General features: G+C 46.1%; 1 protein-coding gene and 1 long non-coding RNA gene across 5 annotated transcripts in view; both read right to left on the reverse strand.

The window, feature by feature from the left end:
* Positions 1-12,562, reverse strand: part of KLHL20 (kelch like family member 20) — a 63,758-nt gene extending 51,196 nt beyond the window's left edge. The window contains exons 1-2 of one of the 4 annotated variants that reach the window (XM_032806094.2): positions 12,447-12,517; positions 9,183-9,248 (exon numbers count right to left, since the gene is read on the reverse strand). In XM_032806094.2, coding sequence (XP_032661985.1) covers positions 9,183-9,205 — 23 coding nt within the window. In that variant the 5' untranslated portion in view covers positions 9,206-9,248; positions 12,447-12,517. Of the gene's footprint in view, positions 1-9,182; positions 9,249-11,970; positions 12,094-12,446 lie in introns of those variants that run through there. The other 3 variants (XM_032806092.2, XM_032806093.2, XM_075067932.1) reach the window with 3 other exon arrangements.
* On the reverse strand, positions 3,297-5,327 carry LOC116839864 (uncharacterized). The gene is made up of 2 exons (XR_004377257.2): positions 4,629-5,327; positions 3,297-3,959 (listed from the first exon to the last, which is right to left on the reverse strand). It is a non-coding gene; the product is annotated as an uncharacterized LOC116839864 (long non-coding RNA).
* Positions 12,563-12,604: the final 42 nt, after the last annotated feature.

Raw genomic sequence — 12,604 nt, forward strand, 5'->3', positions numbered from 1 at the left:
CTTCAGAAATCGACGTTAGCCTCGGACCATGGACGCACAACACCGAATTACTGTGCCTAGTGTGACCGCATGAAATCGAATTTATAATATCAGTTTTATAAAACCGATTTTAGCTAATTCGATATTATCCCATAGTGTAGACGTGGCCTCCGTCTGCTTTTCTGAAGTCCAGGGTCCATATTTTGCTAATCTCTTTTCTTCCTTTTGTCGGGATCCTTAAGTCAACCATCTCATGGTCACTGCTGCCTACGTTGCTATCCACTTCTAGTTCTTCTACTGCATCCATCCCTGCAGTATAAAAGGAACTCCTACAAGGTTCCAAACATCTATGGCTATGTTTCTGAATAAAATGCACACTGACACTTCAGTAATAATTTACTTTTAAGCACCTTTCAACTCTCAGCCCCTCATCCCCAGCCCCACACACTCCCTAGGGTGGAAAGCAGGCAGTTGTTTAACAGCACTCTGCAACATTCATTAGGAACAGAAGTGAAGATTACAGTACCCAACTGAAGCTGCAAGGGGACTGCATTTCCGTTTGAAGAATATAAATATCAGTGTTGGAATTTGGTGTGTACACCAGGCTACAATTCCTAAATCTGTCATGGGATTTTCAGAACACAAGAAACTTGATTTTATATCTCAGCCAGAATAAGTTACCTTCAACAGCACAGTGCCCACTCACAACATGCTGGGACATTAGTTCAGTACCGACCATGAATGCCAGCTATAAAATCCTCAACACTATGCACTGGATCAACTAGATGTTTAGTGGAGGCTTCTAGGAGCAGAGTACTAACTCTAGTCATCAACAGTGGGAACAAAACCGTGTCCCTGCCCTTCACAGATTTTGGGATTTAAAGGGACACTGATAGTTTACAGTTATGTGTTGTGAACATGCACTTTTCAAAACCTGATACTAATACCATATATTATTAAAAGTTTTAAATAACTGTAATAAGCCAGTTTATCTGTCACTATTTGCACTGCTTACTATGACAATTCTCTTAGTTTAGTGAATTAAAATCAATTAAGTCTGTTTCACTAACTATGAGATTATCTATATGCAGAAAGAAAGAAGCCAATGAGGCTCTGCATCCTGAGTCTTTTAATAAGGTTTCTATGCCTTCTGCAGCTAATTTCACTCAGATGAGATCCCAGTCCATGCAGCTGGCTGACTTCCCCAGTGAGAGGCAACAGCCTTCCCCAAACTACAATTTAATCTTTAATTAACTTCATCTCATTCCTCCATTGTAATCACTTCAGTGAAAACCCATACCTGCTATTTTTTCTTTGCTCAAAAGACAGTTTTAACCAGTTCCCTCTAAAGGTTGGATACCTGAAGCGAAAAAACAGACTGACAGAGGTAGAAGAGTACCCAGAAGTCACCTACTACAGGACAGGCCCAACAAAGAAAACAACAGAACGCCACTAGCTGTCACACCTTCAGCCCCCAACTAAAACCTCTCCAGCGCATCATCAAAGATCTACAACCAATCCTGAAAGATGATCCCTCACTCTCACAGGTCTTGGGAGACAGAACAGTCCTCACTTACAGACAGCCCCCAAACCTGAAGCAAATACTCACCAGCAACCACACAACAAAAACACTAACCTAGGAACCAATCCCTGCAACAAAGCCCAATGCCAACTCTGTCCACATATCTATTCAAGTGACACCATTATAGGACCTAATCACATCAACCACGCTATCAGGGGCTCGTTCATCTGCACATTTACCACTGTGATATATGCCACCATGTGCCAGCTATGCCCCACTGCCATGTACACTGGCCAAACCAGACAGTCTCTACGCAAAAGAATAAATGGAAAAATCTGACATCAGGGAATCATAAGGTCAAAACCTAGTAGGAGAGCACTTCAACCTCTCTGGTCACTCAGTAACAGACTTAAAGGTGGCAATTTTGCAACAGAAAAGCTTCAAAAACAGACTCCAACGAGAAACTGCTGAACTTGAATTAATATGCAAACTAGATACCATGAATTTGGGCTTGAATAGAGACTGGGAGTGGCTCGGTCATTACACAAATTGAATCTATTTCCCCATGTTAAGTACGCTCACATCTTTCTGTCAACTGTCTGAAATGGGCCATCTTGATTATCACTACAAAAGATTTCTTCTCCTGCTGATAACAGCTCATCTTAATTAATTAGTCTGGGATGATGAGCAGTGGCTGCAGAACTTTCAGATGAGAAAAGCCACTTTCATGGGACTGTGTGCTGAGCTCGCCCCCTGCCCCTGCAGCGCAAGGACACAAGATTGAGAGCTGCCCTGCCAGTGGAGAAGCGGGTGGCTATTGCAATCTGGAAGCTGGCAACTCCAGACAGCTACCAATTAGTTGCTAACCAGTTTGGAGTGGGAAAGTCGATGGTTGGAATTGTGTTGATGCAAGTTTGCAGGGCCATTAATCGCATCCTGCTCAGAAGAACCATGACTCCAGGTAACATGCATGACGTTGTGGCTGGCTTTGAACAAATGGGTTTCCCTAATTGCGGAGGGGCGATAGATGGGATGCATATTCCTATTCTGGTCCCACCCCACCAGGCATCCGAGTACATTAATCGGAAGGGGTATTTCTCTATGGTTCTCCAGGCGCTTGTGGATCACCATGCTTGTTTCATTGACATTAATGCAGGCTGCCCGGAAAGGTGCATGAAGCATGCATCTTTCGGAACACTGGCCTGTTCAGGAAGCTGCAAGCCAGGACTTTTTTCCCAGATCACGTTAGGGGAAGTCAAAATGCCCACTGTGATCCTTGCAGGCCCCGCTTACCCTTTAATGCCATGGCTCACGAAACCCTACACAGGGAGCCTGGACAGCAGCCAGAAATGGTTCAACTACAGACTGATCCGGTGCCGAATGACTGTGGAGTGTGCTTTTAGCCGTTTGAAGGGCTGCTGGCGCTCTCTTTATGGGAAGCTGGACTTGGCCGAAGACAGCATCTCCGTGGTTATATCTGCGTGCTGTACCCTCAAGATTATTTGTGAAGGGAAGGGTGAAAGCTTCACTCAGGCATGGGCCTTGGAGGTTCAACACCTGCAAGTTGAATTTGAACAGACAGAGAGCAGGGCTATTAGAGGGGCCCAGCTCGGGGCTGCAAGGATTAGGGATGCCCTGAGGGAGCAATTTGAGGCTGAAAGCCACCAATAATGTCTGGTGCTCTGCACGGGAGTTAAGTCCAGTGGCTGTGTTTTATACAATGACTTGCAGTCCTTGTTGCTTTCCTGGGCTAAGGTATATTTTGCTTTATGCACTAATAAAGTATGTTTTCAAAGTAAAAAACTTGATTTATTGAAAAGTAAATTCAATTATTGAAAAAAACCAAAGTAACACAGAAATAACAAGAGGGCAAGGGAGTGGGGTGGGGACCAGTTCACTCATAGGCTTGAGTATGTCCTGATTTCATACACTCGAATCCTGTCTGGAGTGCTGTGCACTGAGTGATGCACTTCAGGATGGCTATAAGGCATGTTGAGGGGGGTTGAGTGCAGTGAATAAGAGTCGTTGTTTTTGTGGGTGGGTAGTGAAGCTACAGGTGTAGGACGCAGCTGGGGGTGGTAAGAACCCGGATGTTGGGGAAAGTGGGTTGGAGGGGACATGGGGGCACAAGGGAAAGAGTTTTGGGACAAAGGCTGCGGGGGTGGAGGGGCGAGCGTGGTAGTGCTCTGCCTGCATAGCGACGAATGCTTGGATAGAGTCTGATTGTGGCTCCATTATGCTAATCAGCCATTCCGTTCTTTGTCACCGGTGTGTTGCATTTTCCTGGCAGATCCTCCTTTCACTCTCCCTCCACTTCTGTGACTTTCGATTCTTGTTTACAGACTGCTGCATGACTTCATGCAGCATGTCTTCTTTGCTTTTGCGCAGCCTCTTCCTGAGTCTTCTCAGTCTGTCGGCCGGTGATAAGAATGACAGCTGAGAGATCTCAAGGTTGCACCTAGACAGGCAAAATGCAACACTTATCAGAGGCAGTATTGTACACACCAGACAGAGCAATGATTCCCCTGCACTTAAGGAGGGCAATCACAAAAAACATACTTTGCCTGTCCCAAAGCGACCACACATAACCCACAGGAGTCCCAGAAATGGTGAGTAAGCACAGGGTCCAGTGGGGACTGACTGTTTCATGGCTGTACTGTCCTCTGGGTTTCTGTGCCTTGGGGAGAACCAACAGCTGCAGGGGGCACCTACACTGAACACTGTCCCAACATTCTCCACAGGAGTTTGTTCTGGAAGATATCTTGCTGCTGAGGGTGACCAGAGAAGCAAGGGAGGGTCTTCTCCTACAATGCAGCTTCCACCCTGGCCCATACGCAGCTTATCTGTGTGCAGCAATGGTCCCCCCGCCCCTCACAGCACAGTGGCACAGACACATTAGGCTGACTGGGACAAGAACCACGCTGGCTCTCCCAATAAACCTGTGCAAGCGCATTGCCCATGTTCTGGCTGAGAGTTCTGCCTGAAGAGATCATCGATGCCGATTACCGCAATGTGATAGACCACATCAATGCGCTATTCCGCATCTAGGCATGCATGCAGCCCCTACCCTCCTCGCTCAAAGAGCCCGTACCAAAAAACTTCCTTCCCAAAAAAAAAAGACACTTACCAGGAACCTCCTCTGTTGTTTGTCCTTCCCCAAGCACCGGATGCTGTGACTGGCTGCCTTTCTCTTGGTTCGAGAAGAGCTCCTGGCTGCATGCATCTAGAGCAGGGGTCGGCAGCCTTTCAGAAGTCGTGTGCCGAGTCTTCATTTATTCACTTTAATTTAAGGTTTTGCATGCCGGTAACACATTTTAATGTTTTTCAGAAGGTCTCTCTCTATAAGTCTACGTATTATATAACTAAACTATTGTTGTACTGTAAAATAAACAAGGTTCTCAAAATGTTTAAGAAGCTTTATTTAAAACTAAATTAAAATGTTGATCTTACGCTGTCAGCCTGCTCAGCCACTGCTGGTCTGAGGTTCTGTTCACCTAGGCTGGCAGCGGGCTGAGTGGGGCCTGCGGTCGGGACCCTGGCTGGCAAGAGTCCAGCAGCCAGAACCCCAAACTGGCAGTGGGCTGTGCGGGGCTGGCGGCCGGGACCCCAGACCGGCAGTGGGCTGAATGGCTGATCCCAGCTGCCGGACCTGCTCAGCCCGCTGCCAGTCTGGGGTCCCAGCCCTGCCCACATACAATGGGTACCTACCTTTTTCCTGGTTCTGGCCCATTCTCTTCCTCTCTCTGCACTGAGATGAGGATGGAAGTGCACTGAGCACAGGGCTGGCGGAGAAGGGTCTGGCCAGGAGCTAGAATGAAGGAGGGGGCTCAGGGTTGGGGCAGGTGGTTTGGGTGTGAGGCACTTACCTGGGCAGCTCCCATTTGGTGCTCGGGGGGCAGGTGGGAATGTGGTGTGGTAGTGCCGGAGCTCCCATTTGGTGCTCAGGGTGGGGATGTGGGGGATGCAAGAGTCAGGATGTGGGGGGTGCATGGGGGCTGGGTATGTGGGGGGGTGCAAGAGTCAGGGCTTGGGTCGTGGGGGGGCGGTGAAGGAGTCAAGCAGAGGCTAGGTGTGTATGAGGGGGGTACAGGGCTCAGGGCAGGGGCCTGGGGTGTGTGCGGGGGACAGGGCTCAGGGCATGGGCCTAGGGGATGTGCAGGGCTGTGGGGCTCAGAGCTGGGTGAGTGTGAAGGGGAGTCAGGACAGACAGCTGGAGGGGATGTGTCTCTATTACACCCCCACTTCCCCAAGGCCCTGCCCCCCTTCTTCTCTGCCTCCGCCTGGAGCAGCGGGCACGCTGACTGTGATCCTTCTGGACACCCTCCCTTGCAAGGGCCATCAGCTGATCAGCCGGCAAGGAGAGAGGGACAGAGAGGAGGAGGAGGAGGGGCAGGAACCCAGCACACTAGGGAAGAGGCAGGGGAGCCAGCAGGACCAAGCTTCTGCCCCTTGCCCCTGCTGGAGGGGGATGGAGCGGAGGGCAGAGAAGAGTGAGCCAGGCTGGGCAGGATTTTTAATAGCATGCTTCCAGCAGGCAGCAGCGTGCCATTAAAAATCGGCACGCATGCCATAGGTTGCCAGCCCTTGATCTAGGGATTCTGGGGTGTCTCCCACTGCCTCAGCACCATCGTTTGTGCTTTTCTCCTCCCCCCCATCCTTGCCATGCTGGGCTCGTAAGTGTCCATGGTGGTCGTTGCAGTGGAGGTGGGATCACCTCCAAGTATCGCGTCCAGCTCTCTGTAGAATTTGCAGGTCGCGGGGGCAGCACTGGAGCGGCCGTTTGCCTAGTGGGCTTTGCAGTAGGCATTCTGCAGCTCCTTTACTTTAACCTGACACTGCACCACATCCTGGTCATGGTTCCTGTCCATCATGGCCCTTGATACGTGCTGGAAGGTATTGTAATTCCTATGGCTGGAGTGCAGATGGGACTGCACAGCTTCCTCCCCTCTAAACATTGATGAGGTCCAGGACCTCATCATTGCTCCATACTGGGGCTTGTCTGGCGTCTGGAGGCATGGCCACCTGGAAAGATGCACTGAGAGCACTCCACACCTGGCTGAGCAAACAGGAAGGGGATTTTCAAAATTCTCAGGGAATTTAAAGGGCGGGTCTGACGCTTGGTCACTTGAGGACAGGGCAGCAGAGTTCAAAAGTGATGACCAGAGTGGCTAGAACAGGCATTGTGGGACACTTCTGGAGGCCAATCAGAGCGCAGTAAGTGTCCATACTGGTGCTGTGGCGCTCCAGCGAGAGCGCAACAAATGTTATTCCTTTTGGGGGAGGTGGTGGAGTACCAGGAGTGCTCCAGCGGCGGAGTCAGAGCACTCTACATGCCTGGCCAGTGTGGATGGGGAGTGAGCTAGAGCGCTCTTGGTGCCTTTACTGCGCTATAATGTGCAAGTGTAGCCAAAGCCTAAGTCTCTAAGGTGCCACAAGTCCTCCTGTTCTTTTTGTGGATACAGATTAACATGGCCGCTACTCTGAAACCAGACCTAACATAACCATCTATCCAAGTAATGACCCAGCTCAACCCCACTTTGCTTGTGAGCTCTGACAAGACCATCACACAAGGTGCTATTATGTCTGCAGGGCATTGATTAAAGATAAAAGTAAATGCTTCCCCAATAGTACAATGGAGCAAGATTTGTTTGAAATACATTTTGGAAGCAAATAAGCAATAGAATGACAAACAAAACAGGAACCTAAATGGCTCACACGGAGCTCCCTGAGATATGCAAAAGATTAGGAGCCCTCCCCCCACCCAAAAGAAAAAAAAAGAAGAAGATCCATGCCATTGTCAGCTTCTGGCTGGACTACAGCAATGCAATATACTTGGACATGAAGCTGTCAGCTGTTAGGAAACTCCAGTTAGCACACAGCACAAACACCTCAACAACACAAGTTAGCATTAGCACATCACAACTATCACCTGCTCTCTCCACTAGCTTCCTATAGAACACTGAGTCAAATTCAAGATCTCTGTCCTTCTCTTCAAGGTGCTAGAAGGTCTGGACCCGGTATATCTAAAAATTTTGCCTAATGTTCCAGGATTAGGACCATGATAGAAAAATCTGCTGCTCATTACCCTGTCCATTGCCAGGGTAAACTTGTCTGTGCAGGAGACAGAGCTAAGGCTGAGAAATGAACTTCCGCAGGATCTAAAAACAACCTCAAACCTCAACACTTTCCATTCCTTGTCATACAGAGCACAGCAGCCAAAATAAATGCAGAAACAATTTTAAAGAACCTCACATATTTTTTTCCCTTGTGCGCGCGCGCACACACACACAAAAAGGGGGGGGGGGGGCAAGCCACACATAGCAAATGCTTATCACACTGTTTTATGCGTTTAGGCAAAGCATTCAGGTATTACAGTGATGAGGGCGGAACAAGAATCCGAACAGAATAGATGTGGCCTTATGGGTGCTAAAAACGTTTCAGCTGCTCCCACTGAAGAAGATCAAGATGAAAATACTTGCTAGATTATTCAGTCCATCCGCTGAGGAAAAAAACTCACAGCAGAAAGCCAACTGTGTCCTCTCAAAGCCTAAATCAGTCTCCTTGTCTCAGCAAAATGCTGAATGATACAATGACACCTGTGTCACATCCCAGGATGTATTTATTAGCTTAACTGAAGCAGTAGCATAGATAATCTTTTTCTGGCTGTTGAGGGGTTCATTTAACTCAATAAGGGTTTGTAGAATGACATTACTGAGCTAATACACAATGCAATTCCTACCACACTGTTACACAACCAAGTTTATGTTAGTACTTGTTTCTGCAAATGCAGTAATTAATATCCCTCTACAAAGTGGTTTATGCTAAAATCCCACCTCTTTTCCTACTGTAATGTTTATGTGATTACCGGTGTGCATCTAATAAGTTTTCCCCACTTCCAACAGATATTTTGACTTAAGGGACACAACCAGCTTATCAGGCTACGTGATATTCATGAGTCTTGGCTGTCCAATACCTTTGAAAAGTGATTCTCAACCATGCAAACACAGACAGGCCTTTTGTAGGCAGCCTGTTTAAAAATACAGAAATATATCTGCTATAAAGCATAAATGATGGCACATTCAGTATTAAAACAATCAAAATGGACAGATACAATTCATGTCAAACAGGCTGGTCAATATCCCTTTTTAACAAACACAATTCCTCTTTCTTTTACAGGACAAAGACTGTTTCTGACATAGCTGATGTCAGCATTACACAGGAAGAGATTGCAGATGTGTCCACAGCCCATTACAGTAGATGCAATTAGTATCCACAAATAAGAGACAAATCCCCTTGGCCTGCAGAGAACTCAAGTCTACAGTAAAGGTCACACTAATACACATCAGGAGCATGATTAGGTTTAAGAAATACTGCTAGATGGTTCATGAGGAAATACTGATGTAATCACACCATAAAATAAGTAGTCCAAAGTACATTTTTTAAGCAACACAGTGAACTGTTTTAAAATGGATGATTATGGCAACACATATCTTCTATACTTCCTTTCTCTAACAGCATATTCATGTTAACAGATGTTTAGTTTTGCCCCTTAAATAAATATTGTTAGTTGTAGAATACACACCTGAAATAACCATGTTATGGACTACTACTTACAAAATCAACTCAACATCAATTGTCAGGTTTTGATCAGAGAAGAATCATTTCTTCTTCTGCACCTTACCTGCGCATTGGCTTTCCGTCCATGCACCGTGAAGAGAAGTCTGCACCTTACACTTCAAGACCTGACCTAAGGGGGGGAAAAAGGATGAAAAAAGTGAAAGTATGTCCTCTTTCAGCTCTTCACCATGATACAAACAATAACCAATCACTCCCAAATAGTATGACTTCAAGCCCTTATCCAGCTGCAAAATTCACAGTCTTGCTAAACAATGGCTGGGTTGCAGAGAATAAGACAGAAGAAAAGTTAAGCACTTAACAAATAATGAGTTTAATACATTTAGCACAGTGGTGGTGTTGGCACATGTGACACCCATCACGCGCTCAGTAAACTGGATACTACGCTGGACACTCCTAACAATTTTATCAAAGAAGGAAAGGTTATCTAGGACACTGGGGGGTGGGGAATGGGATGGTTCTCTCGACATTTCCAAAAAAGTGCCAGAAAATATTTATACTTCACACACTAATGAGAAAAAGATGGCACCCATTAAACAGTACAGCACTGACCTAGGGTCAACATTTGGTATAAGATCAGGTTAGGATCTGAACAACTGTATGTCCCAGAGGTAAGAGGAACGCTAACAAAGCCACATATCCACAGAATAAATAGATGAAGTTGCATAATACTGTAACTCACTTCCCAATTCTATTAAATGTATATTTACTTTTTAGTAGAAGCAATAGTTACATACTTTGTACTCCTCAGACTTCCAATTCTAATGCTGAATACCCCCTCTTTTTACAGAACCCTTGTCAACTAGATTATTTTAAAAAATGATTAATATACTGAAACTCTGCTTTTCTGGTACAGCATCCTTTAAACCAGTGGTTCTCAAACTTTTGCACTGGTGACCTCTTTCACACAGCAAGCCTCTAAGCGTGACCTCCCCTTATAAATTAAAAACACTTCAAATATATTTAACATTATAAATGCAGGAGGCAAAGCAGGGTTCGGAGTGGAGGCTGACAGCTCGCAACCATCACATGTGATAACTTTGTGACCCCATGAGGGGACCTGACCCCCTGTTTGAGAACCCCTACTTTAAATGATATGTGAAGTTTCTTTTTATTATTCTCTCTCTCTTTTTTTCCCCCTGTTAATAATCATAAATGTCTTTTCAGCAAGGGAGAAGTTTTAAGTAAAAAAATCTATAGTAGGTACAAAAAAGAAGTGCAATGTTCATGTTTCTTTTAAAATAGGAACATCAAGCCAATATATAAACTAAACTTTACAGAAATACCAAATACTCCCTCTGTATTGTGGTGTTTCGTAACAGCTTTTAACATTTGAACTCAAGAAGCAAGAGCAGTATAACAATACTTTCTAATTCCATAGCACCTATTCAAGAATCAAAGAGCACTTCACAAACAATTAAGATGCACAACATTGCTAGGAGACTGGAAAGCGGTAAATTATACCATCTACAAGAGCAGACATCCTCAGCACATGAAAAAAGCTTCAAAAGCATGGTCTTGTGATTAAGGCACCAGACTGGAACTCATGAGATCCAGACACAATTCTCCACTGTCACAGATTTTCTTTATGACCAATCTCTGTGCCTCAGCTCTTTATATGTAAAATGGGGATCATAATAATTCCCTAACTCCTGTATATATTAAAAGTTTAGTTTGACATATTGTTTTTGCAGCCTAATTTATAAAAATCTTACACGGTCAGATCAAGAAACAATCATACATATATTCCATCAACATGATATATTATGAATGCAAAGGGAAAATTTAATATTTTGCCCCAATGAGGTTGTTGATTAATCAAGATGATGTTCAGATTTGCTCTCTTTAGTTTTGCAGGCTCTCAAATTATCAGTATCTATTTATTATTTGCTAATTACTGTGACTAATAAATCATTTGGAACTTATTCCTGAGGGGTGTTGAGCACATGTAACTCCAGTGCAACGCATGAAACACTTTTCACATGTATGACGGGGCTTCAGAGAATTATAAAGATCATTCCACTACAAGATTAACAGTACTGCATGTCATGAATCATCTGTATACATTTAGATAAATGGGCATGTCCACACCTGACCGTTTTACAGGAATGTGAATATAAGATGTTCACAGTATGCTGCAGGCATTTTGTGCGGTAAAGGGACTGAGGCATGTTCTTCACAGTCCTTGTGTGTTTGTATCAGAATTAATCCCCTCAAAATATCATTAAAATCAAGAAAATACATTTTTGTACAATTTTGCTACAATGTCCCTGATTTAATGTCCTCACTGGGATAATAATACCACGTAATACTTAGTCCCATTTGTTGTTCCATTCAATTAATAGTGTTCTTTACTCTCTCATAGTGGTCTCAGTTCCAGGATATACAGATATAGCTATATAGCAGATATATGCTGCTGTTTTCATGAATAAGCGTAGCTGGTTTTCTATCACCTTCTGATACGAGACCTTCCTTTTGCATCACGTTATGTATAAGATGTGACATGAAACGAAAAGAAGTCAGCAAGAGAACTAGCAAATGTTGTTTAAAAAGAGAAAAGCAACTTAAACAACATTATTCCCTGCATCCCCTCGCCTCCAAAAAAATACCAGATCAGGACCTTAGGTGCCTCATCACTCCTTATACCTCATCAATAAGAAGGTTTAAATCCCTATGCCTCTGTTTCCCCATCTGTAACACTCAGGGAGGGGAGGGAATTTCAAAGGCACAAACAGCAGTTAAGAACTTAAATGTATTGACTTCCAGTGTGAATGGGCCCCCTAACTACCATCTGTGCCTCTGAGACTCTCCCCAAAATCAGTTATTCATCTCACTGTGATGATGGATAATTTGTTCACATTTGCAAGGCAGTACCGTGAGCCCAAGATGGGAGGTGCGCTCAGATACCATCACTACCTTCCAGAGACAGACAAGACTCCAGCGTGACCCACAGACTATTCCCAACCAGTCCGGGGGGAGGGGCACGGCTGCATTGGAAATTGTAAGGTATTATAGTTGAAGATGGGAAGCCCCGCCCCCAGCCCCGCCCCTGCACCCTGCTCCTCCCCCCCCCACTGCTCTCCCCCCCGCCCCCAGGGCCCACCCTGCAGCACCTCCCCCCGTCATCCCCGGCACCCCCTTCCCACCAAGTCCCAGCCCAAGGCCCGGGCCCCCGTCTCCCCGCCATCCCTTGCGGAGGCCTGACCCCCTCGCTTGAACTAGGGGGGGAGGAGTCTTCCCCTGAAGGACCCGCCACCTGGGAGACTGTAGCCGGCGCAGGAGGGACCCGGACCCCCGCCCTGTCACTCACGGGAACGGGGTCTGTGCCTGCGGCTGCTGCTGCTGCTCCGGGTCCCGGAACAGCGAATAACGAGCCCCCTTAGCCCGTCGGCTCCGCCAGCAGGACGTGGTCCGTCTCCCCAGCCTTCCCCCCGGAACCGCAGCCGCGGACGCCACCGTTCCGGGCTC

Source organism: Chelonoidis abingdonii, chromosome 7, assembly GCF_003597395.2.
Source record: "Chelonoidis abingdonii isolate Lonesome George chromosome 7, CheloAbing_2.0, whole genome shotgun sequence".
NCBI lineage: Eukaryota > Metazoa > Chordata > Testudines > Testudinidae > Chelonoidis > Chelonoidis abingdonii.